The sequence below is a fragment of the Protopterus annectens genome, chromosome 5.part0, assembly GCF_019279795.1.
Source record: "Protopterus annectens isolate FY-2018-M chromosome 5.part0, PAN1.0, whole genome shotgun sequence".
In the NCBI taxonomy this organism is placed as follows: Eukaryota; Metazoa; Chordata; order Ceratodontiformes; family Protopteridae; genus Protopterus; species Protopterus annectens.
The window spans coordinates 1772459617-1772486639 of record NC_056735.1 but is presented as its reverse complement, the minus strand read 5'-3'; the positions used below and the strand labels follow the sequence as shown (position 1 = coordinate 1772486639).

The window sequence follows — 27023 nt, the reverse complement described above, 5'->3', positions numbered from 1 at the left end:
CAAGTGCTACTAAGGGATAACCTTTAGCTGGAATACCTCAAAAGGGGTTCAAAACCATGCAGCTGAAGCTCTGGATGCAGCAGATCAGTATCTAGACTATGCTACTCAATTTTAAGGTTAAGAACTCAGTAAGAAAAAACTCACAATGAAACACAGATTAATCACTTATATTCAAAAGAATAGAACTCGCAGTATAAAAAAATACAGTTAAACAGCAATGAAATGCAGTTAAATGCAGTTAAACAGTGATGAATTGCAGTAGATAGCAATGAAATATAGTTAATCAGTAGATTGCTTTGAAACAGTAGCTCAGTAATCACAACAGTAACAGACTGCACAAATAAAGCAATGTAATAAATACGGCAAACTAAATGCAGTTGAACTCCTAAGCAGAAACAGCAAAATGAAGTAGAAAGAGTTTTTTTTTTTTAGTAGAAAGTGAAGAGGCAGAAGATAATGAGATAATTCAAGGTTCAGAAGCTAAAGGGGTGGGCCTTTACTAAGTTCTCACTATAAACAGTAGAATGAGCTGAAGTAATGTGATGGGTGGAGTGTTCAGTATCAACTTTACACAAGAGGCGGGCATCTGAAAGCTACCGAGACTTAAGACCACCACAACAGCTGGGCGGGTGGATGGGACAAAAAAACAGTTGCACAGATTACACAGATATACAGTGAAATAAAAGTGCAGACACAGTTAAAAATAAGCACTTATCTTTTTTCCAGTATCACAGCAGAGCAAATGGCAGAAGGCCTCACACTGCAGCTTTGATCATCTTGAGCAAATACGTACAACTGGTTTAAAACACTGGCTATTAAAGGCAGAGAAACAGAAACCAGCCCATTTATCCAATCAAAAATAGCAATGTTGCAGGAATGCTTTTAACTAGATCAAACTAGACTGATTCTCTCTGCCACAAAGAAAACAACTAGGCCTGTCTAGACAAACAATTTCACTACAAGCTCAAAAGGTTGCAAATAGTAACAGATATTCAGCTCTAACATTCAAAAAAGGAGACTAATAACAGTTGCACAGATTACAAGTGCAGAAACAGTTGAAAATAAGCACTTATCTTTTGCCAATATCACACCAGAACAAATGGCAGAAGGCCTCACACTGCAGCATTGAACAGCTTGAGCAAATAAGTTCAAGTGGTTTAAAACACTAGCTATTAAAGGCAGAGAAACAGAAACTAGCCCAAGTACCCAATCAAAAACAATAGTGTTGCAGGGATGCTTTTAGCTAGATCAAACTAGACTGATTATTTCTGCCACAAAGAAAACAGCTAGGTGTCTCTAGACAAAAGCTTTCACTACAAGCTCAAAAGGATGCAAACAGTAACAGATAGCAGCTCTAACAGACAAAAAAGGAGACTAAAACAGTTGCCCAGATTACACGGATATACAGTAAAGCAGAAGTGCCGAAACAGTTGAAAATAAGCACTTACCTTTTTCCAATATCACAGCAGAACAAATAGCAGAAGGCCTATCTTACTGCAGCTTTGAACAGCTTGAGCAAATAAGTACAACTGCTTTACAACACTGGATATTAAAGGCAGAGAAACAGAAACCTGACTTTACCTATTGTACTAATGTAAAACATACTTTTTGTTTACTACTGAGATATTGTAAACTTACTTAATATTATATGCTCTATTTTTGCCAACGTTACCTATCATACTATGAAGTTAATTGCAATTACTTTCATGGTCTTCTCTGGGCTGAGACTAAAATTGGTCTGTTGAGATGAGGACTCTACCCTGGTCAACACATTAAAATCAACAAATATAAGTAAAAATATCTCCTGTTTTTTACTTAGAGTGGATATAAAAAGTGTACCGCCCCTGTCACAATGCCAGGTTTTTGTGATATAACCAGTTGCAGCCTTAGATCAACTGGTGCCCTAGGTAAAAGGGCTCCAAGGCACCCCCCCACCACACCACCCAGCACCCTCATCCTGGTCTACCTACACTAAATAAATACTGGAAAAGTGCCCCTGCTAGAGCGGTGCCCTAGGCGGCCGCCTAGTTGGCCTATGCCTAAGGCTGGCTATGGATATAACAAATGAGACCAAAATAAATCATTTCAAAACTTTTCCCACCATTAATGTGACCTATAACCTGTACAATACAATTGAAAACAAACAAATCTGTTAGGGGGGAAAAATATAAAAAATAAAAAATGTACAATAAGCTGGTTGCATAAGTGTGCACACCTTTAAACTAATACTTTGTTGAAGTACCTTTTGATTTAATTACAGTATTCAATCTTCTTGGGTACACACCTGCCATCAATTAAAGAGACTCTGATTAACCTCAAATAAAGTTCAGCTGTCCTAGTAGGATTTTCTGACATTTACTCAGTTGCTTGCTACAGCAAAAGCCATGGTTCGCAGAGATCCTACAAAGCGTCAAAGGGATCTCATTGTTGAAACGTATCAGTCAGGAGGAAGGTACAAAAAAATTTCTGCAGCATTGGATATACGATGGAACACAGTGAAGACAGTCATCAAAAAGTGGAGAAAATATGGGACAACAGTGACGTTGCAAAGAACTAGACATTCCTCCAAACCTGATGAAAAGACAAGACGAAAACTGGTCAGGGAGGTTGTCAAGAGACCTACCACAACACTGAAGGAGCTGCAAGAATTTCTGGCAAGTACTGGTTGTGTACTACATCTGGCAACAATCTCCCGTATTCTCCATATATCTGGCCTATGGGCTAGGGTTGCAAGATGGAAGCCTTTTCTTATACAGAAAAACATCCAGGCCTGGATAAAATTTGCAAAACAATACATCAAATCTCCCAAAAGCATGTGGAAAAATGTGTTATGGTCTGATGAAACCAAGGATGAACTTTTTGGCCACAATTCCAGAAAGTACATTTGGCACAAAAACAACACTTCACATCACCAAAAGATCATCATCCCCATGTTGAAGTATGGTGGTGGCAGTATCATGCTTTGGGGTTGCTTTTCTTCAGCTGGAACTGGGGCTTTAGTCACGGTGGAAGGAATTATGAACAGTTCCAAATACCAGCCACTTTTGTCCAAAACCTTCAGGCATCTGCTAGAAAGTAGAAGATGAAGATGAATTTCCCCTTTCAACACAACATAGACCCCAAGCATACATCTAAATCAACAAATGAATGTCTTCATCATAAGAAAATTTAAATTTTGGAATGGCCCAGCCAGAGCCCAGACCTAAATCCAATAGAAAATCTGTGGGGTGATCTGAAGAGGGCTGTGCACAAGAGATGCCTCACAATTTGACAGATTTGGAGCAATTGTGCAAGGAAGAGTGGGCAAATATTGCCAAGTCAAGATGTGTCATGCTGATAGACTCCTACCCAAGAAGACCAAATGCTATAATTAAATCAAAAGATGCTTCAACAAAGTGTTAGTTAAGAGTGTGCACACTTATGCAACCAGCTTATTGTATGTTTTTTTATTTTTTTTCTCTAACAGATTTGTTTGTTTTTCAATTGAACTGTACAGGTTATAGGTCACATTAAATGTGGGAAAAGTTTTTAAATGATTTGTTGTGGTCTCAATTTTTTTTATATCACAAACACCTGGCATTTAAACAGGGGTGTGTACACTTCTTATACCCACTGTAGTAGCAAAACCCAGGAAGGAAAGAGGGGGTATTATACCCCATTATACACTATTGGTTCATTCCAACCATAGACCGATCAAAGAGAGTCCACATAATTGGATGCATCAGATACTTTCTCACTGTATCAGTTTTCTACTACATCTACCTGCTTGATGAGCCAAAGGTTACCTCCCTCCATCCCCTCTCGGTAACTGTTTTTCCATCTTCAGCAGCTGTGAAAATTCCACGTAACACAGGCAATTATATATTTTCATATTTGTTTAATAAAGTGGTCTCAGTTCAGTATTGTTTTTTTGTTCCTGATTTGAAGGCATGTGTCCCCTAATGGCTACAGGGCAAACTAGTGGGCTGTTAGAATGAATGCATTTATATTCGCAGTCCACTGCATCATGCTGTGTGTTAGCTGGACATGCAGACATTCCCTAATGTCAGATTTTGCTAAAGAAAATGTGAGCATTTTGATTAGTGGACAAATATTACCCAAACAAAGGCCCATCAAGTAGGACCCTTCTAATAAATCAAATGGTGGAAAAAGAACAAATCTGTTATTTAAGCAGCATAGTTTCACTAGTGTTTAGGAAAGTGTCACTTAAATGTTAATTAAGAGTTGCCTTCGGGAGGGAGTAGATTAATAGATGCAGATGGTCGACAGGTATGCAATATCAACAATCTCTCCCTTTCCCCTGGGATTGTGGGATCTCAGAGTTTGTGTAAATAATTAGCAGGGAGTGTGGAGCATGCATTTGATTTAGTCTGCTCCAGGGTAATCCCTGGAGCATGCACAGAATATGTTGATATTTCTAATTCAACATTATGATATCAGTCTTCTGTATGTCAGAGTACTGCCCAATTGATCGGGTGTCCAACACCCACATACACGCACACACACACACACACACACACACACACACACACACACACACACACACACACACACACACACACACACACATACACATACATATATATATCTATATACATAAATATATATATATATATATATATATATATATATATATATATATATATATATATATATACAGACACACACACACCCATATATAAATACCAAAACTAAGAGTCCTCACTATTTTTTTTAAATAGTCATCCTGTGTCTATTATGCGGTTGTACCTAGGTTGATTGCCATGTATTATATCTCTTTCAAAATTGTGGCAAAAGGCTATACTAGCTCATTGTTACAGCTTTGAACACACACACACTCACAGACACACACACACACACACACACACACACACACACACACACACACACACACACACACACACACACACACACACACACACACACACACACACACACACACACTCTCTCTCTCTCTCTCTCTCACACATTGCAGCAAATCATCCGATTACAGTTACCTAGCAAATGAGATAACATAATAGCCTTGCAGGGACCATTTGCAAACTTGTCTGCAGTGCTGCTCACACCACTTAACAGGTTGCATCTGAGGCAACCACCCCCATGCCTCACCCAAATGAAAGCTCTGATCTATCATCATTCTTGGCTCACTTCTGTCCACATAATTACAGATAAGTCAAAGAAAAAAGTAGCCCTTCTGTGAAATAGCAGTTTAGACTGATGTTTGGGTTAATGATGCATGTACCTTTATTGAAAATGTCTCCTAAAGCAGTATTTATTGCATGATCTTCCTTTTTAGTATAAATTCAGAGTTTGAGTACTTGACAAAGTGTGCAATGGAACATAAAATAAACTACATAGTTCTGTTCTATGCTAATTTCCCACACAGTACAAATCTAGCATTTTGTTTGCATCATCAGTCTGTGACCACTTAGTCTACATTTTACTTTCTTCTTTTTCCATGCTTGTAATGCAATAAATCAAGAAAATTATACCTTCTTATCAAAGGAGATCAGATAAGCTACAGCAAGTGACCCAGTTAACTTAAGAGAAAGACAGATTGCATTTAAGTAATTCAGATCTGCCAATAATGTATTATTTTTATAAACTTCTGTGATTGAATGGCTTAAGCAGGAATTCAGGGTTATGTCATGCATGTTGGAAGGACATGAGACACTAACAGCAGATACTGAGCTATCCAACCACAGAATGCCGACTATCAGGATATTTGTAGGGATCTTCACCTACCATTATGCAGTGCTTGTAAAAAAAAAAAACATTGGTTAGGCAAAAAGAATCTTTCTAGCAGTGGTAAACTTCTTCTTTTGGCTTTTCCTGGTTAGGTGCCACTACAGCGGATCACCTGTCCGCTCATGATTGGCAGTGGAGTTTTATGGTGTCGAGTTGGCAGCCTGGCGCCCAACCTTCCACAGAAGACACACACATGCACGCACTTACGCCTAGGGCCAATTTAGAGTGTCCACTCCACCTACAGCATGTCTTTGGGATATGGGAGGTAACCAGAGTACCCGGAGGAAACCCATGCAACCACAGGGAGGACATGCAGACTCCACACAGAAAGCACCCCAGCCAAGGATCGAACCGGAGAATCTCTTGCTGTGAGGTGGCAATGCTAACCGTTGCACCTCTAGTTAAAATATCAGAAAGCTCTATCTGGCCAAGACAGAAACTCATTTGAACTAACTGCTATTATTTATTTATTTGTTTGTTTGTCTTTGCTGACCAGTAAACGTCTGACTGGGTAAAACCTATTTTCAGCAGAGGCCCAAGGAGAAAAGCTCCACCTTTAATTAATACGTAGGATCATAGGATCATAGGAAGTTACTAGGCTATTGGCCCTTACAAGCCTAGCCAAGAATTTAGCCCATGTTCTAACAAGTTAGCACCCTATGCCACTGTCAAGCAGGGACATAGGTGGAATCCCAGGGGTGTATTTTCTGTTCCCCATCCAGTTATCCAGGTTGCGCTTAAAAAGGTTTAGTGAGACACTCTGCTTTATGTGGACAGGTAGTCTATTCCACAAAAGGAAGACTCTCTGGGACACAAATCTGTCCCTCCAACAAGTACTTTTGATGTCACAGACCAGGTTGAGGTATCGCATGTGGGTTACTCGAGTGGAGCTTGACTTGCGGATATGCAGCAGTCTCATCAAGGTGACAGGATGCAAATTTATAATTGCAGGGCAAAAACATCTGTACATGAGCTTATTTACATAATTTTTAAATATTTCTTACATGAACATGGCATTTTAACACAAAAACAAGCAAATAATTAACATAAATTGGCTAATTATTGAAAAGAAAAATAAAATACAATAACAGTTAATGTACTTATGATAGCTGCATGGAAAAGATGAAAAGGAGTACTTTTGAGGTTGGTAATAATTTACAGACAGACAAGTAGTACTGTAGCTTAAAAGTTGATGATAAGAGGGATATGAAAGGAGAAATTATGGAAATGAGCAGAAACATAATTAGACAGAGGAGGGATTGTACTTACTGGTGGGGTGTGAGAGAAGGAGGAAGAATAAGAGTTTAGGAAATAAGTGCAGTGTGAAAGGAGCGATAAGGTACAAAAGTTTGGGTAGCAAAGTGGTTGTAAGAGTTGGAGTAAAGTAATCTGAGCAAACCACTAGCTAAGTGAGCAGGAGGAAGAGAGCCATATTTGGCACAGGTGCTGTTTAAGCAAAGTTTTGAAACTATTTAAGTTTTCTGTCTGTTTTAATTGTGTGAGGATTTCATTCCAGACTTTTGACACATAATGAGAGTAGAAAGTGTCTCCAGCAGTGTTGAATATCTTACTGATACATAGTAAAAGTTTATTGAAGGTCTCTAGTGGGTGAATAGTACAATATTGATTGTGGATGGGGCAGAGCAGATAAGAACTGAATTGTCAGTGTATTGTACAAGAGTGGCAAGTGTTGTAGTCATATGAATGTCGCTTTTCTTATGTGCAGTAAGAAGATGTTGAGGCTTGGATATTCATTTAAGTAGTTTATTGAATATAAGTACATCAGGATGGATAGCAAGAACAATGAACTTAAACAAACTATCTAACTGAATGACTACATACTTGTATGCACTCAGTCTGGCTGCTCACTCAAAATGGCAATCTTGCTTGCACATGCTCAATACTTATATGCACATGCTAGCTCACTGGAAAGCTTCTTGAAGGTATATCATACACACTGATCTACATCCTCCCTCTTTAATGAGCTATCCCATATAAACAATGACATTTTAATAGGCATGCAGTTTATACAGACACTAATAAAGAAAAACAACAGTCACGTCCAGGTTACCATGTATCTGGAACTAGGTTTTAAGATGCGACCTGATCTCATGACATACAAAAAAAACAAAGACCAGGAAACAAACAAGCGAAAGGAGCTCCAGACCACGAAGAACACCAAACCCAATAGTTCTTTTAGTTCTTTCCTTTTATTATTAATATTAAATAATAACCAAAATTTCGTTTAGCTACAAACACCAAAAATACAAGGTTCTTTAGATTTTTTTAAAAACACACAAATGCCATAGATCTCATGACATAATAGTTAGGACTGGGTTAAGCAAAAGGGACAGTCACTGGGGAATGTTCTGCTTCCGGAGTCTCAGGGGTTTTCTTTGGAACAGGGTTTGTTGACCGAATGTCCTCTGGAACAGGAACATTGGACAAGTCACTCTGAGAACTAGAGTCTTTGTCACAGACAAGATGCTGTAACACTGGTTCGGACACTGGTAACAAATGCTTCCGATTTCATCTGAATTCCATTCCTTGTGATTCCACAATGTACAGTCTCAGCTCTTGACATAAACTTTTCACAAATCCGATGTGATCAAAACCTTTTGACATCTGCATCCTTACTATCTCCCCTTTTTTCAAAGAACTGAGCAGTTTGCTGGTTTTATCATAGTAAGACTTATGGGACAAATGCTGTTTCAACAGTTGGGCTTTTACTGCTTTGTTGTTCTTAGTACTTGGAACCAATAAATTACTGCTGATTGGTAGTGTGGTCTCGTATGTCTTAACATAAGTCTCTGGGCAGGTGAACCAAGATGATTATCATGAGGAATGTTTCTGAGATTTAATAAGTTTAGGAAAACATCGGTATTGTGACATCTGGACTTTTCTAACAACTGTTTTGAACTTTGAACTGCACGTTCAGCCAAGCCGTTTGATTGAGGGTATTCAGGACTACTCATAGTATGAACAAAGTCCCACTCTTCTGCAAATTTCTTGAACTGCTGACTAGTAAACAATGCACCATTGTCAGAAATAACTGTGTGGACTACCATGGACAGAAAAATGTCACTTCAACTTAGTATTTACAGTACTGGAAGTTAGGTTAGGAAGTAGGTCAATCTCAAAACAGTTTGAATAAAAGTCTACTAACACCAAACAATGTTGACCTTTCCACTCGAACATGTCTGTGGCTACTGTCAAACAAGGTAGTTCAGGAATCTGGCTTAACTGAAGTGGTTCTTTCTGCTGATGTGGCTTTGTACTATTACATACCGAACAAGATGAAAGTACTTTCTCATTATCTCTTGACACAGAAGGCCAAAATACTAGACTTCTTGCCCTTCTTTTGGTAGGATCAGTTCTTGGGTGCCCATGATGCAAGATCTTAATATATTCTTGTTGCAAGGATTTTGGAAAAATCACTTTAGGACCTTTCATAGGTTCATAGGTAATACTAGGCTATCTGCCCGAGGGTATCTCTAAGCCTAGCCAGAATGTGTTGGCTTTTGCCACCCCCTTAGATTAGTTCCCTGTGCCTCTGTCTAGCACAGCCATTAGTTCCCTGTGCCTCTGTCCAGCAGAGCCACTGCAGTGATCCCCGGGGTAAATTTTCTGTTTCTCATCCACTCGTCAAGGCTTCTCTTGAAGAGTGTTAGTGAGGGGCTCTGCCTAATGTAGAATGGAATCCTGTTCCAAAGCAAGGGGAGTCTCTCAGACAGAAATCTATCCTTCCAGCACGTCCTATTTATCATTGTGGTGAGGTTTAGACCCATAGAGCGTGTGGCTCTTGGGGATTTGTTTTTTTTTTAGGTGGAGCATATCCTTCAATTCTGGGTTGGACATGGCCTTGTATGTCAGGCAGACATCACCTTTGAGTAAGCTGTATGCAACCAAGTACAGCTGGAGTTTCTTCAGTCGGGCTACATAGGGCATCTGTTTGAGGTCAGTAATCCTCTTGGTGAGGTACTTCTGTGGTCTTTTCAGCTGTTGCAGGTGTCTTGTAAGGTACATCCCAAATGGGGTGTTGTACTTTATGATGGGTCTGATGAGTGATGAGTTGAGGGGCACAATAACCTCTTTTGTTCTAGATGTACACCATTTTGTGATGAGGTGGGCCACATAGAAGGATTTTCTAACCACCTTAGCAATATGATTATCAAAGGAGAGATTACTATCTACTTGGGTCCCCAGATCCCTTATTACATTTTCTGTATTTAGGGGACTACCACATATCTGGTAGTTCGCAGGTACTTTGTTTTTTTTCCAAAGAGGATGACTATGCACTTTTTGGCATTTAGCTTGAGGCCATGATTTTGACACCAGATATCCGTCTCAGTGAGACCCTTCTGGAGGATGTCTGTATCAGCCGTAGAGTCAGTTATGGCCCCCAGTTTGCAGTTGTTTGCAAACTTGTACAGCCATAGTCCTCCTGTGCTTGCCTGTACCTCTGAGAAGTTTATACTGAACAGGAGGGGTCCCAGGACTGAGCCCTGGGGGATGCCACTTGTAACCAGTTTAGAGTTGGACCTACAGCCTGCAACTCTCACTGTGTGGGTTCTATCCATGAGCCAATTGGCAACCCATCCCATGATGTAGGGGTTTATGTGCAAGCTGGTGAGCTTGTCTATAATACCAGAATGGGGAATGGTGTCAAAAGCCTTTGCGAGGTCTAGGTAGGCTGTGTGGACCTCCTTTCCCTTATCTAAAGCCTTGGTAACTGTCTCAAAGATGTCCACTAGGTTTAGGAGGAATGATCTGCCCTTAATAAAGCCAAACTGGGTAGGGTCCAATGTTTGGAGGTTCCCAATGTCTCTGTTAATAAGTTCCATAATGATGCGCTCCATAGCCTTGCAGACCAGGCTAGTCAGGCTTTCAGGGCGATAGTTCCCGGGGTCCATTGTGGTTCCACCTTTGTGGAGCAGGATAACTGTTGCTGTGCACCACTCTATGGGTACGTAGCCTGTAGAGAGGCTGAGTTTGAACAGTGTGTTTGAACATTTTGGAGCTCATGTAAGACACAGCCTGGGACACCATCCGGTCCCATTGAAGCTGTGTTTTTGGCTTTGGATAGGGCTGTTTTAACCTGTGTGTCAGTGATTGTCGGGGCTCTACATTCTTCTGGTATGGTTATGGGCCCTTTAAGGGGTGAGAGGAGGTGAAGTTTGCACTAAACCTGTCTGCCAGAATGTTGGCAATATCAGTCAGTTCAGTGTATTTTGTGCCATTCTGCACTAACTAACTTAGAGCAGATCTGAGAGTTTCCACTTTGGTTCTTGACATAGCTAAAGAACACGTTGTGGTTATCTTTGGAGTCCTTGGCAACTTTTCTTTGAAGCTAGCCTTGGATGATTTTATGAGGGATCATAGTTTCTTGCTGATACTGATCAGGGATGTCTTTCCTTCTTGGGATTTTACTCTTTTCTGTACTAGTTTCCTTCTTCTATTGTATAGCTTATTTATGGCAGGGGTCCACCAGAATGGTTTCCTTTTCTTGGAGGAGTGAGTCTTGGTTTTGCTTGGGATAGCATGATCCATACATTCTTGCAAGTGCTCATAGATTGCCTTTCTAAGGGATTCAGCAGCTTGGACAGCATTGTCCTTTAGCATGGGAGCTGTGAACCTTTCCATTTCGGTCTTAAGTAACGTGAAGTTTGCTTTTGAAAAGTTTTTCACAGTGGTTTCCTTGATTGGGGGGTGGGGGCGGAATGTGGATTTCCAGAGTGATTAGTCTATGGTCTGATCTAACCAGCCAGGGGTTGATCTCCAGTGTAGAACACCGGTTGCCCATGTTGGTGATGACCAGATCCAATATGTTGTCGCTTCTGGTGGGGGTGTTGACCAGTTGATCCAGGGTGTTCAAGTTTATAAATTCTAGGAAGTGTTGGGCAAGGGAGTTAGTACTTGAGTAGTTCTCCAAGTTAATGTTTGGGTAATTGAAATCACCAAATATTAGGGCATTTGGTAGGACCTTCATATTTTCTAGTGTCTCCAGAAACGTGGAATGGGGGTCCTGGGTCATGGTGGGTGATCTGTAGCAAGCTACAATTTGAATTACAGTTTCAACATTGTTAGTTGCACATGGATGATCACTGAGGCATTGTGCTGTGCCACTAACCTGGAGAAGTGGCTATCCTTGATGAATATGGATATACCCCTACCTTTTGTGTTTCGGTCCGGCTTCTGTGGCCGAAAAGTATGGTATGAGTAATAGCCTGGTACTGCTGGGGTGCTCTCTGGAGCCTAAATCCAGGTTTCTGTTACTGCACATATATCGATTTTCTCCATACTGAGGAGTGCCTTGAGTGCATGCATTTTGAGGTTTAGACTTCTGGCGTTGAGTAGCATTACCCTCAGTTTTTGGTTACTTGTGCTATTTACGGTGGTGGGTTTGTCTTTTGAGCCTTGCCTAAAAAAGGCACTATGGGGCCGGCAAAAGCCTTGGCCAGTATTCGAAAGCCTAAGAGTGACAGGTGCAAGCCATCTCTTGCGAAGCAACATGGCTTGTCAAGCATGTCATCCAAGGTGGACAGATACTGGATCCCCTTTGAATGACACCAGAAACTTAGCCAATTGTTGAAATTGATCATTTTTTTCTTTATACTGTGGCATCATTCTTGGTGAGGGCAGGATGCTACTCAGGGTCAGGGTCATACCTGCCTGGGCTACATGATCAGAGAGCTCTTCCATGTATCTTTCCATGTAGTCCAGGGAGGTACATCTCAGGTCATTCACATCAACATGGACTATGACAAAGTCATATTTGTACTTGTTCTGGAGTGACCTGAGTGCTTGTGTTATGTGGCGGATCCTGACACCCAACAGGCAGCAAACTGTAACCTTCACATTGTTCAGCCTAGTTAGTGGGACATTAGTGTGCCTGACTACAGAGTCACCTATCACTAGTGTGTTGGGTATGTTATTTCACCTTAAGGGCTGTGATTGCGTAGCACATTGATTATGTGAAGTATGTGTTTCATGGTTTGTGATGGAGTGTGGAGGTTGCTTGGGTGTCTGCTGTGGAGGTCTCTTTTGCTTTTGCAGATTTTTATTTAGAGCCTCCAAGTATGTTTTAGTGTATATTTGTGTGTGTTATTTGCCGGTGTTGGTTTAGTAGGTCTATGTGAGACTGGTGGTGTGTTGCAAAAGCAAACAACACATAACTGACCCCATGTAAAGTGAAAGCTTATCTAACCAGAATGATAGCCATTTTTTTCTTTTTCAAAAAAAAAATTAAAAAAAAAAAAAAAAAAAAAAAAATGTGGGGTTGTATACTGACAATGCCTATTTAAATATATCAAATCTGAGATCGTACTACAGTGCCGGAAAGACAAAGAAAAAAAAAGAGCCAAACTAATTCTTTTAAAGAACCCTCCCAGGAAAAAAGCTTTGCTATAAGCTTTTTTTCAATTTTACCTTTCAACGAATTTCAGATGCACAAGCGACAGCATATCTGCGAACGATTAGCGAGCCGAGCTTATAGCAGCTGGGATACACAGACAGCAGCTTTATTTTATACATTTTATTGTTGTATTTATGAATTTATTCATGTCTAGTTGTACAAGTGGATATACAAGTATTGTTAATTGAATTTTAGATCCCATACCCATTCTAAAAATGCTTAGTAATATAATACCTGCTATGCTAACAACTTTCTAAATATATAAGACTGATATTTAAAATCTTTTTTATAATTTTTGGATGTTTGCTCGATTTTTTTTGAAGAGGTTGGGTTGGGAAGATATGGAGTAATAATACATGGTTTACTTTCATGTGTCGCATTTCACACAGGCGAAACACAATTGTCCGAAGGCAGTTTGCAAATGCAAATGCGAAAAAAGGAGAACTGTGCAAAATGCAATGCACAGTGACATTTGCTCATTGCACAGTTCATTAGATTTTTTTTTCATTATTGTTTGAAAAAAAATCAACTAATGTTTGTTTTGCTGATTTTCGAACATTTAAAACTGTTTACTTGTTTTTTTCATTTTTTGTGTGTGATTAAGCTCATATGAGCAATCACACCACTGTGATTCGGCTTGTGTAAAGGTACACAAGACAAAGAACACTGAAAAGAGACCATGATATATACAAACTGTTAATTGAATAATTGGCTGTTGTCATCAAATTAACATTAAAAAGATGTATTTAGAAAGACAGAAAGGTAAAAACTGTTAAAAACCTATTATATGTAAATATAAATACATATAAAAACATATAAAAAGATGTGAACTAAAAATAATGAAACTAATGCTTGAGACGTCTCATTTTAAAGAAAGGTTTAGAGAGAGGTTACTTAAAAAAACCTGGTGGTTTTATTTAATAAATAAAGGATCCATTTCTGTTCTGCTGCCCTGTGTGTGTCTGTCTCCTCTCTCTCTCTCTAGCCTAGCTAACATATAAAAGAATAACAAAAAAAATATGTGAAGGATGAAGGATCTGTTGACATATAATGACTGGCTATCTGCATCTTTCTCTTCTGATTCCTCAGTATTCAGTAAGTGTTCAGTTTCCTGCCCTTTAGTTTGTTGTATGAGCACTTGTGACATTGCTCACAATGTTCAACAGTCTGCATAGTAATTAATCCTGATAGTAAATTTTTTGGTAGGATGTGTATAGACTGTTGAATAAATATACTGAGCAGAACAGTGTCTGCAAAAGTGAGACTTGTTTCTAAAAGAGAGGCAGGTGTATCATTAATAGTATCTTTTCAGTTGGAATCTCTAGGTAAAAATATTTCTTCTTTTTTGATCTATAATAATTATTGATATCACTAGAGTAACTGAAAAAAGATTAAAAACCTGTCTGTAGTAGTGGATGGTGTTCTAATCTTTATTTCTTTATTAGTAACATTTCTAAAATATGGTCTACTGTCCTTTCTATGTGTCCATGCTTGATCTATCACTTTGTTGATTTCTTGTTCAGAGTAACCCTAACCTCTAAATTCTTGTCTATCTGTATTGTAAGGCATTTGCATCATCACTGTGTCATGATTGTGTAGTCCCTGCACCCTGTATAATTCTCCCTTCAACATGGTTAGAATGTGTCTGGGTGGGGTGCTGTTTTTTTTATTTACATTTTTCCTTTTTTTTTTTCTTGTTTATGCGCTATATATATTAGTTCTGATTTCCTATTCTAGACATCCAGAAACAACTCTATTTTATCACCTAGCCAGTCATGTTATGTCAACAGATCCTTCATATATTTTTAGGTTATTTGTTATTCAAGTTTATAGAGGCTAATTTACGAGGAGGAGACACATTGAATATTATTAGGGCAGCAGCTGAATGGATATTTTTAGTTCACATCTTTTTATATGTTTTTATATGTGTTTTTTTACAAATGTTTTTTTTGTCTGCTTATTACCCCAGTACACACTTATATATTTATATAATAGGTTTTATTAACAGTTTGTATATATCATGGTCTCTTTTCTTGCCTTACTGCACTCAGACCCATCTTTGAAGCCGCTTTTGTGTTTTATTAAGAAAATAGTATGCACACTGGTAGGATTGAACAATATTTTGTGGTACTTGAAGATGGATGGATGATCAATTGGATATACTGGTATGGCTTGGGGAGGGCTTGGCCCAGTTCCTTATCTTCAATTATGACATTTTAATTTACTGCACTTTAATTCTGTTTATCTGTCATAGGTGTATTACCATAGATTTCTTGTGTTCCTACTATAGGTATATACATTTAAGCATATTTACAGTATTGTCTGGTCATCCTGCTTCCTTACAACTCCAGTGACTACATCACATCAAAAAAATAACAACTTAATCACATTCATCATAATCACTCTTCACTCTTAAAATAAACAAGGATGCTTTTGCACAATAAATAATTAATTAAATAAACAAACAAATTCTTCAAAAAACGTATGCAATATCAGCAGGCATATTACAATTATTTCTATAAATCTGGGGAAGAAAACTGACAGAAAACTGAATGGAATGAGGAAAGCCTTTTCCTACCATCCAAATTCATCCAGCAGGGACAACACCTCCCATAATGCATAGCACTGATCCAGAAAGCAGTCCATCTGTACCTATCATTACAACAAGGCCTCTGTGGCATTAAAAGTGTTATTGCATCTCAAATCAAAAATCAGAATTTTTGCATATTTAATACATACACAGACCCTTTCATTTAGTCATTTTAAATGAGGTTTTGCAGCCCTTGCTAGCATGATGCTATATACTGTAGGACATTGCAAACTGAAATGCAGTAAGTCATTAGCTTTTGGAGGAGCTATTATAGCTTACGTTCAATTAAATAAAATTAGCAGCGTGTTTACCTTTCCCCAATGTTTTAGCTTCAATAATCTCACTGATCCTTCCAGGACCCACACCATTCTGAGCAGTCAGTGTAAATTTATACCACGTCCCACATTTCAGATTCTCTAACCGGTAAGAACGCTCACTAGGACTTATGGGAATGCTGCCCCACTGTTCACTGTTGTCTTCTGAGTACTGAAGAATATAGCCTATAAGAAGGAAATAAAAATAAATAATTATTTTTCAAACCTTTGTAATTTTTTTTATGTCACTCAAAGAACTATTGAACACCTTTTGAAGAACATTAGAAAAATAAATAAAAAAAGGATGTTCTTAAGTTTCTGTTTACTAATATGTTATAGCTGCTACTTGTGTGCTAGAGATGCTATCTGATACTTGGTGTAAAATATTAATTCTTGAGTATTGTCACTAAATATAGATATACAGTATACATATATATATATATATATATATATATATATATATATATATATATATATATATATATATAGATAGATAATTTCAAATGTTAATATACAGTACAGACTCTATGGCAATGTTAATAATATAAAAGTTGATGCAGGTCGCTTAAGAAAAACATGCTGTATTCAAGTCTGTTATGATTTTATTTTATTTTGTAGCATTCAGATGACCAGATTTGTTCCTCTGTGAGTAATACCATGATTTATATATGACGAGATGTGGATTTTGTGTGTGAGGTTTTGTTGATGGTTGCGCAGTAATCGTTGATACAAAACTAACTTTGTTGTGTACGTGACACTTCGGGTAAAAGTTTCTGTCAAATGCTTGGCTTGTTTTTTCCTGTCTTGTTAATATAAAGCGTTCAGTAAATTACAGGTTTGCATGTTAGGGATTTCACTCAAGTGCTATGATTTATAACAATTAACATAAGCTGGCAGATTTCAGGAAAATATCAAACTTTACTTTATAAAATTTGCTCATGTAAAATGTGCTAGATCTAAGCTTAGAAGTTATGTTGCATTACATTCAGAAAAGTATCACAGTCTGTTCCACAAATAAAGGTGCAAGAAGTCAGAAAGTGTAAATATTTTTTTTAAATACACATTAATGTAGCAAGGCTATTATGCTGCATGCCAGTTTCTGATGTCAGATATCAGCCATATTGTACATCTTCACACATTTTAAAATCCTGTGACTGGTTATCTTGCAAGACTATCCTTAAAGAAATGGAGTAATTATATTTAAAAGGACAAACAGAAATCTTGGGAAAAAGTTTTCATATTAATGGTTCCCTTTTCTGGTGCTAAAATACATATTACATTATCACCAAAAAAGTGCATGTGTATCTCAAGTATTTGTTTAATGACATAATATATATATATCAATCAAAGGAAATGTTTCCATTTACAAAATAGCATGCCATTTTATCTTACCATTTGTTTGTTTCTCTAAAAATGTCAAATTATAACTGAGATTAGTTTAGGTTTATAGATGGCTTGATTTTATGTGCCATACTTCAATGCTGAAGGCTGGTAATTTATAATGTAAAACAATACTTATAAAGGAGAGACTGCATTTAGTGAACAAAGCTCTGCATGAGAGAAAAATAGGCTACAAATAAAGTGTGCTAACTGTGACAGCTCTTATTACAAGGAGAACAAAAGGTTCATTGGCTTTACTTAACACAGTTTCTTAACACATGTGAGAATGGCATTCATTTTGTAGTAACTTTCTACAAAGATAATCCCCGGGATTTATGAAGCTTGCGCCATGTGCTGGAGTAGCATCGGCGATCTAGCATCAAATATGGCCGTCGAGCGATTCAGGTAAGAGCTGTTTCCACGTGCACTACCAGCATATGCCAGAGTTGTGCAGCTCCTGGCGCATATATGCTAATTACCCCTTGTACAGCAGTGTAGCATGCAAATGAAGGTATAGTTATATAGCGATTCATGAAGTGGTGCAGGCATAGCATAAGCATGCAGAAATGTAAACCAAAAAAAAGGTTTGCATTTTTTCAAGCAGAACAACGGAGCCATGAAAGCGGACCAAACTTACACATTACAATGTTAACATATGCCAATGGCTAAATATACAGCCAATGGCATAAAAAAAAATGCACAACACATAAAAAATAACATTTAATGTCATGGCCACACTAATGCAAAGTACAACCGCAGTGCATGGGTGCACAAATGGGAACACAAGGAAAATATATTTAGATGTCATAAAACTGCAATGTAACACAAATCATGATTTCGCCATCATAGTCAATGGTACGCATGCTACACCACAACCAAGGCACAAGGGATGCTAAGGGTCTGTGACAGTGCTCCGCATGGTAACTAGGAATTTATAGTCAATGCCATGCACATGAGTCAAGTAATACTGAATCGCAAATGTCCTGCCAGCGTAAGGATGTACCACACAGTGCAGCGGTACAACACTGAGGAGTGGCCTGGAGGTAAACATGACATCATGAGAGGTGTGCGCTGCATAGCTGTAAGCACATTGGAGCATTGGTAATCCGGGTTGCCTGTTCCTAAGCAAAGCCGCAGGATAGGGGTGTGTACCTAGCCATAGCTATGCTTAGCTGAGAGAACACAAGGTGACCAAAAGTGCATGTGAACGTAGATGAAAACGCGCTCAAAAGCTGGAAACCGGGCACGCAACTTAGGTGAAACAGGAAGGTTATGGGAAGACAATAAGGAAATGCTGCAGCATGGTAATATGAGTATAAATGAGTAATTAACACCTAGAAACTCACATTGGGCCACTGACGACAGCTAACAAGGCTGCCAACAGCTACCTGCAGAATAGGAAAGGGGAGTTACCGTACTGCTAAGAAAAGAGAACTGTGATATCAGAACAAAGTAAACCTGCAGTAGATCAGCTACATAACACATTTTGCAACACATTCCTGGGTTGGGAAATTACAAAACATGAAAGCAGGCAGCTTGATGTGTGCCTGACAATGGGAGGGGAATCAGGTTGAAAAGTGAAGTAAAGGGCAATAGATGAATCATGGCAGCCAAGTGTAATTCAACACCACAGGCATCACAATAGCAGTACCTGCTGTGAAACCCAAGTAAGATACCCTGCAGCTGGAATTGGACATACACACCCAATGACATCAGCAACTTCCAAAGCACAATAGTGTAACGTGTGAAAGCACCGCACACACACTTGTGTATTCCCAAACACTCTGCACCATCGGTGTAAACAGATGGGGAACTTTTAAAATGTACATGGTAGGGGCCGCCATAGCTTTGATTCATCAGTATGTGTTGGAGACTGAAGGTGGTGTGGAGGATGAGGCTAACAACCACCTCAGGAACCGGAGGAGGAGAAGAGTGTTCTGACCAAGGGTAACCCACCAGGGGCTAAATGATCTGGAGATAGTAGAGCATTACAGGGTGGACAGGGACACTATACAGCAAATTGTTGAGCTTTGCCGGCCACACCTCAGAGCCAGGAATAACAGAGGGGAACTCATCTCAGTGGACATGAAGGTATGTCTAAGCTTGAGAGTACTAGCCACAGGTACCTTTCAAAGGCCACCTGGGGATATCATGGGGATCTCACAGGCATCAGCATCCAGGGTACTCCACCAGTTCCTGGATGCCATGTTACCACATGCAATGAGCATATATACTTCCTCGAATGCAGGAGGAGTTGGCCAGCAATATGTGCCTCTTACACCATGTGGCAGACTACCCAGAGTTACTGGGTGTAATAGACTGCACGCACATACACATCAAGTCACCGCCCGGTGAGCATGGTAGGCACTACCTAAACCACAAGGGATACCACTCCATCAACTGCCAGCTCGTGTGCAATTCCCAGGGTATTATCATGGATGTGTGTGCCGGCAGCCCTGGAAGCTACCACGACTCCCACATCTGGCATGCCTCACAGCTGTACCATGCATTTGCCAGGGGGGACATCTCATATGGCCACCTTGTGGGGAATGCTGGCTATGCACTGGAACCGTGGATGATGACTCCCATTATAAATGCACACACACCCATGCAAGAATGCCATAATGAGGCACACGCACAAACCAGAATCATCATAGAGTGTGTGTTTGGGATGCTGAAATCACGGTTCTGTTGCTTGGACATATCTGATGGAGCCTTGCAGTACTCTCCAGGCATCTTCATAGTATGTGCCATGCTACATAATATGATCCCGCGGAAACAGCTGCAGCAGGGACATAATAGTGAAGGCCCTCACAGCCCACCACAATTGCCAAGGGCACCACAGGCACAGAGGGATTCAGACCACGAACACTCTGTGCCAGCCCCAGTAGGCAGACAGAGGTGTGCCCAATATGCCCATGCCTTGACAAAGAGGGAATGTATAGCACATACACTGACAGTGTAGGCCCCTATGGACTGACACACTTCTCCACCTGCACACACAGTAAACATGGATGGCACACACACATGACCACCTGTAAATTGTCATGTATAGATGGTCTACTGTGTGCATCCTACATAGGCAGCCCTCAACTATTGCACACACAACTGCTACTGGCACAAGGTAAGCCAATACCTGAACAGTAAATTAAGCTATCAGCATGTGTTGATACTGTATGTATAGGTTCCTAGGTACATCGGTAGGTACATGCCTAACTGTCAGAGGCCATTCATAAGCCTAGCCAAAATGTGTCTGCTGTCGCCACCCCATTGATGAACTAACTGTCCCTCTGTGGAGCAGAGCCAATTGCGGGATCCCTGGGGTGTAACCGCTGTTCCCCACCCACTCTGCAAGGATTCCCTGGTGTGTTATTGAAAGGCTCCATATAATGTAATCAGGGATGTAGTTTCAAAGCATGGGGAGTACCCATGACAAGTATCTGTCACCCAGCATTCTCCAGTTATGGTTGTGGCAAGGTATAGCTCATTACAGTGTGTGGCTCACTGTGATATGGATTCCCATAGCTGAAGCATATCCATTAAGCCTCACTTGGACATACCTTTAACAGGTATCATCCATATGTACACCAACTGAGTTACACATTTGTTTGCAGTATTGAGGAACAGCCTTAGTATACTCTACATACTAAACACCATAACACTTGTATATATCCCAGATGCCTCATTGGTAAAGCCAGTGACTGTGTCATTGATGGTCCCAGTTTCACGACCTGCAAGGGTTGTTACGTAATTCTGATGTCCCGAATAAGGGATGTTGGATGCAGGTCATTAAAGCATGTTTAAGCACATGTTAGCATGTTTTTGTGCCGGTAAGTGCCGGTAATAGTGCCTGCTCTGAGAAGTAAAACGACCTCTGCCAGGAGTAGAACACGCAACCATGTACACAATCTTCACAATAACCTACCACTAAGCTACCTGAGATGCACCAACGGCAGTTGTGTATTGTGACAGATTAAAACACAAAAGGGCGGACTTTCGGGAAATAGTATAAACCGCCATGTACCCAGTGAAAGGTGTATTCTCTCTCTCTCTCTCTCTCTCTATATATATATATATATATATATATATATATATATATATATATATAAATATATATATATATATATATATATATATATAAAGAGAGAGAAAGGGTGATAGAGAGATATATGTCAATATATATGGATATACATATATATGCAAATATATAGATAGGTTAACAACTTCTACACAACCATGGAGGTAAATATAAATAGGATAACTACCAAATACCGAATGCTTTACATACCGACATGCGTAATCACGAGGCTTAAAGACCGAAAGACCACAGTACTGAAACACCAGAACTGCGATTACTACTACCATGATGTTAAGGGACATTTAGTTAGTGCTTCTGGTGCTGCAGTTCAGGTAGCAGTTCAGGTAGGTACTGTGAGTAAGTGTGTTTCTGATTGCTGTAGTGTGTGTAAGTGTGTGTTCTGAGTGTGGTATGTGTTTCTGGGGGACTGTAATGTGTGCGTGTGGGTTTGCTTCGTGTGTCTGTTTGTGCTATCTCAGAGGTAGATTATTAAAGTAGGTGTGGTGTGGGGTGCACAGCCACCCACATGGGGATGTATGGGGGCATGGCCACCTGCCCATACATAGTGTAGGATAGCTTGTTTGGATGTGATGGGTAGCAGTGTGACTGTGTGTGCGTGTATGTGTTCTGTGTTTGTGTTGCTTTCAGGAGTTTGACTGTCGAGAGTTTGAGTGTTCGGTATTGTGGGGTTTGGGAATCTGGGAATGGTAATGTGGTCGTCGGAAGTGTGTGCATTCCTGAATCCATGGGTATGCCGTATACAGCGGTTGAAGTCTTTAAATATGTGTATAACATGGACCATAGCAATCACACCTTCCACCATGACTGAACGTTATGAACAAAGGATATGGAGAGTATATGCCTATACACTATTACAAATATGTGCTATGGACATGAGCCAAAGATAGGGTTACCACCTGACCCACGTTGTGAGGGACAGTCCCTCTATGTGCGGTAGTGTCCTGACCAAAATGATTACAAATACTAATGTCCTACAATCTCGAGATATTTGGCATGTTCCATATTTAATGTAATTGTTGCATAAACTAGTCATGTAACAAGAAACAGGATAAGCAAGTAAACTGCTACAAGAATAAGCTTTTATATAGGCATATATGTAAAGTTCTATACTTTGTACTGACTGTGGGTATGTGTCGACCTCTGAAATCTAATGTGTGTCCTGCAAATGTCCCACTATGGCCATTTGAAAAGGTGGGAATCCTAGCCAAACAGGTTCAGTCACCAACACAACTCCAATTAGTGCAAATATCTGTGACAGAAATACACGAGACAGCTTTCATGTAGCAACATTTCATTACATACCGATGTATTTTCGAAGGGATTGAAGGACCAACATTACCTGCATGCTATACAGGAACCAATTAACAATGGCTTAATGAATCAGCCTGCAATTACCATAGTATTAGCCCACTAAAGGATAGGTTTTCAAATAGGGAAGGAGCCCTCACACATATTGAATATGTATAAATGCAGTTCCTACAAACCTGCATCTGGTATGTACACCCTCCTATATCTCCCCCACATCCGAAACAATTGCAATACATACTGTAATAACATCACAAACATCCACTCACTCTATGACATCTGTAGAAGCCTTAACATACCTTGTCAAAGACACACTAAAATGACCCTATGTGAAATAGTTGCTGTTGTACAATGGAACAGCTGCTGATGTTACAGGATTTGGTTGCAATAATCCCGCATCAGATGGCTGTGCATACACCAGGAAGTGTTACCAATTACTGATTAACAGCACAGTATGATACACATGTACAGTATACCAAAGATGTCAGGTGAGCACAGTTCAAAACACCTAATGTTCTATGCATAGCCACACAGCCTTGAGCTGCCCAAACATCCTTGCCAGACCTAAACATTTGCAGATGTATCAGGTACAAACCCTGCAGAAGTAGCAATGTTCAGAAATATAACAGCTAGACTCACATGTAGAACTACATCCTCTAGCCATTAAACACAATCCACAGGGGCCATGAAGGTAATATATCTCTGTGTGTCTCCATATAGCTGTTGCAATTCATCACAAACAACACATCCAGGCTATCTTCCTTGAAGGTAGGGCAAAGGTACAATGCCCAAGTGGAGTATTCAATTATACACCACTGTTGCCATGTCATTGGCTAATGGAGTAGCTGCACCGCTGATGTGCATGTAATCATCTACTCCAGAACACCAATTGGTGGCAGGATACCACATGTTACTGATATCTAAGTATAAAAGGATGGCTTGTCATACATTCAAACTGTCTGTATATACCAGCAAAACATTACAACGAGGATTGCAACACAAATTGAATAGGATTTAAATTACTGTCAATGACAACTCGGGATACTAATAAGGTATGTAGAACACTCAGTATGTCAGTGTATGTAGTACCTTTTCTGTAATAATTAAAGTGTACGCAATGCATATAGTGGGAAAAGGTATTATGTAGTGATGTACTGTTGGGCATAGTAATGCTTGCAGAAATCATGTGTACTGCTGTAGGCCACAAGGTAAACACCTCATACACCACAAGGGATGCTATATAAGGACTTTGAACACAACAATTCCACTCCAGTCTCTGTCAGTGGCAGGGCTGGTCCAACAAGTACGTGCCATAACAGGGGATAGTATATGTTGATATACTGTAACAGTAGGCATATGTATGGGTGTATAACTGAGAATAACATGTCTAAGGTGGTCCTGCTGTGCAATTATGATTTGCATTGTGGGATATTGTGCCAAAAAATGTGTAATGATGTGTAATGTACAGTATTGTAGGTAGATATGTCTAACATTTTACATAGCATTACTGTTATGTTATGCAAACATCAGGTATGTCTATTGGCATGTACAATACACAGTAACAGGATACACATGACTTGTAGTCACCACACAGTATATCAGCATGATAGCTAATTGAAATGGAAGAGCTAGTTAATTATCCATGCACAAAGGACATGTAATAGGTTCATGGGTTCATAGGTAGGTACTATGCTGTCTGGCCAAGGCCATTCATAAGCGTAGCTACAGTGTTTTGGCTTGTGCCACCTCCTTAGGTTAGTTTCCTGTGCCTGTGAACAGCAGAGCCATTAGTTTCTTGCACCTCTGTACAGCATAGCCACTGCAGTGATCCCTGGTGTACATGTCTGTCTCCCATCCACCATCGAGGTATCTCTTAAAGAGTGATAGTGAGGGTCCCTGCATGATGTACATAGGAATCATGTTCCAAAGCATGGGGAGTGTCTGGGTCAGGAATGTATCCCTCCAGCACATCCTAGTCATTGTTGCATTTAGGTACATATCCCAGAGCATGTGGCTCTTAGGGGCTTTTACTTATGTGGAGCATATCCATCAATACTGTTTTGGACATGGGCCTTGTATGTCCAACAGAGATCACCTCTGAGTATGTGGTATGCAAATGAGTACAGTTGGAGTTTCTGTATTTGGGATGTATACGTCATCCTTCAGAGGTCAGTATTCCTCTTGGTGTAGTAATGTTGTGGTGTTTCAAGCCATTGCTGTTGTCTCGTAAGGTACATCCCAAATGGGGTGTTGTACCTTTTAATGTGTTTCATAAGTCATGAGTAGGGAGGCACAATGGCTGCCTTTGTTCTGGCTACAAACCCATTAGAGATCAGGGGGCCACGTAGAAGGATAGCCACACCACCTTGCCAATATGGTTATCAAAGGAGTGAATGCTATCTACTTGGGTTCTAATATCCCTTATTATGTCTTACGTATGTAGGGGACTACCACCTATGTGATAGACTGCGGGTGATTAGTGTAATCCAAAGGGGATGTCTATGCACCTTGTGGCATGCAGCTTGAGGCCATGTTATTGACACCAGGTATCCGTCCCAGTGACACCCTTATGAAGGGTGTCTGTATCAGCTGGGGAATCAATCATAGCCCCTAGTTTGCAGTCGTCTGCAAACCGTTTCAGCCTAAGTCCTCCTGTGCTAGCCTGTACCTCAGAGAAGCATATAACCAAACATGAGGGGCCCTATGACCGAGCCTGGGGGATGCCAATTGTAACTGATTTACAGTAGGACCTAGGGTATGCTACCCTCACTGTGTGGGTTCTGTCCGTGAGCCACTTTGCATAACATCTAGTGATGTAGGGGTTAATGTGCAGGTGGATGTGTATGTTGATAATACCAGAATGGGGAATGTTGTTGAAAGCCTTTGAGAGGTCAAGGTAGGCTGTGTGGACCTCCTCACCCTCATCTAATGCCTTGGTAACTGTCTCAAAGGAGTCCACCAGGTTTAGGAGACATGGTCTGGTCCTAACAAATCCAAACTGGGTGGGATCAAAGGATTGGAGGTCACCAATGTCTCTGTGAATGAGATCCATGATGATGTGCTCCATAGCCTTGCAGAATAGTCTAGTCAGGCATATAGGGCAATAGTTCCCCTGGTCTGTTGTGGCGCGATCTTTGTGGAGTGGGATAACTGTTGTTTTGCAATATTCAGGGGCCAGAATGCCTGATGCAAGGCTATTATTGAATATGGTGCCTAAGTGGTAGCCAGTTCATTCTGAAGTTTGTGGAAATCGCAGCCTGGGATGTTGTACGGTCACATGGATGCTGTGTTCCTGGCTTTAGAGAGTGCAGCTTTGAACTGCGTAGTTGTGATCTTAGGGACTCTGCATTGTTCCTGTATAGATATGGGCCCTTTAGGGTGTGAGAGGGGAGTAAAGTTAGCACTGAACCTATCTGCCAGGATGTTGCCAATATCAGTCAGTTCTGTAATGTTCATGCCTTACTACTGTATGTCAAAGCAGATGTGGGTATCGCCATTGAGAGTAGTGACATAACTCTAGAATGCTTTGTGGTAGTCCTTGGAATTAGTCACAGTTATGTTTACGTAGCTAGCATTGGAAGATGTGATAAGGGATCTCAGATTCTTACTGGGGTTGACCAGGGAGCTCCTCCACTCATGGGATTGTACTCTAATTTGCAACAGTCTCCTCCTTCTTTTGTACATTATGTCCATGGCAGTGGACCACCAGAGTGGCTTCCTTTTTCTGAAGGGTAGCGTTATGGTTCTGTTTGGGATAGCATGATCCATGCAGATGTGTAAATGCTAATTAAGTGCAATTGTGTATGATTCAGCGGTTGTAACTCCATCTGCATGGGTGTCATGATGTTTACTACTGCTGTCATAAGAAGCCTGAAGTTGGCTTTATAGAAATATTGTACTGTGGTTTCCATAAAGGGTGTGGTGCCGAGATATAGATAACAAGGGTGATTAGCGTACATTCGGATCTGACCAACAAGGTGTGGAGCACCAGTCACACATGTTGGTAATGACCAGGTCTAAGATACTGTTGCCCCTGGTGGTGATATGGATAGGTTGATCCAGGCAATTGGAGTTTATGAATTCCTGAAAGCATTGGCCTAATGTGTCAGTACATGAGTAGGTATCCCAGTTAATGGTGGGGTAGTGTCAGTCGCACATTAGTAGTGTTTTTTC

At 40.1% G+C, this 27023-nt stretch overlaps 1 protein-coding gene across 2 annotated transcripts in view; it reads right to left on the bottom strand.

Moving 5' to 3' along the window:
- The window catches only part of DSCAM (DS cell adhesion molecule), a 3720739-nt gene that overhangs the window by 453737 nt on the left and 3239979 nt on the right, over positions 1-27023 (bottom strand). For both annotated transcript variants that reach the window (XM_044071570.1, XM_044071571.1), the window contains one exon: positions 16064-16252. In XM_044071570.1, coding sequence (XP_043927505.1) covers positions 16064-16252 — 189 coding nt within the window. The remainder of the gene's footprint in view (positions 1-16063; positions 16253-27023) is intronic.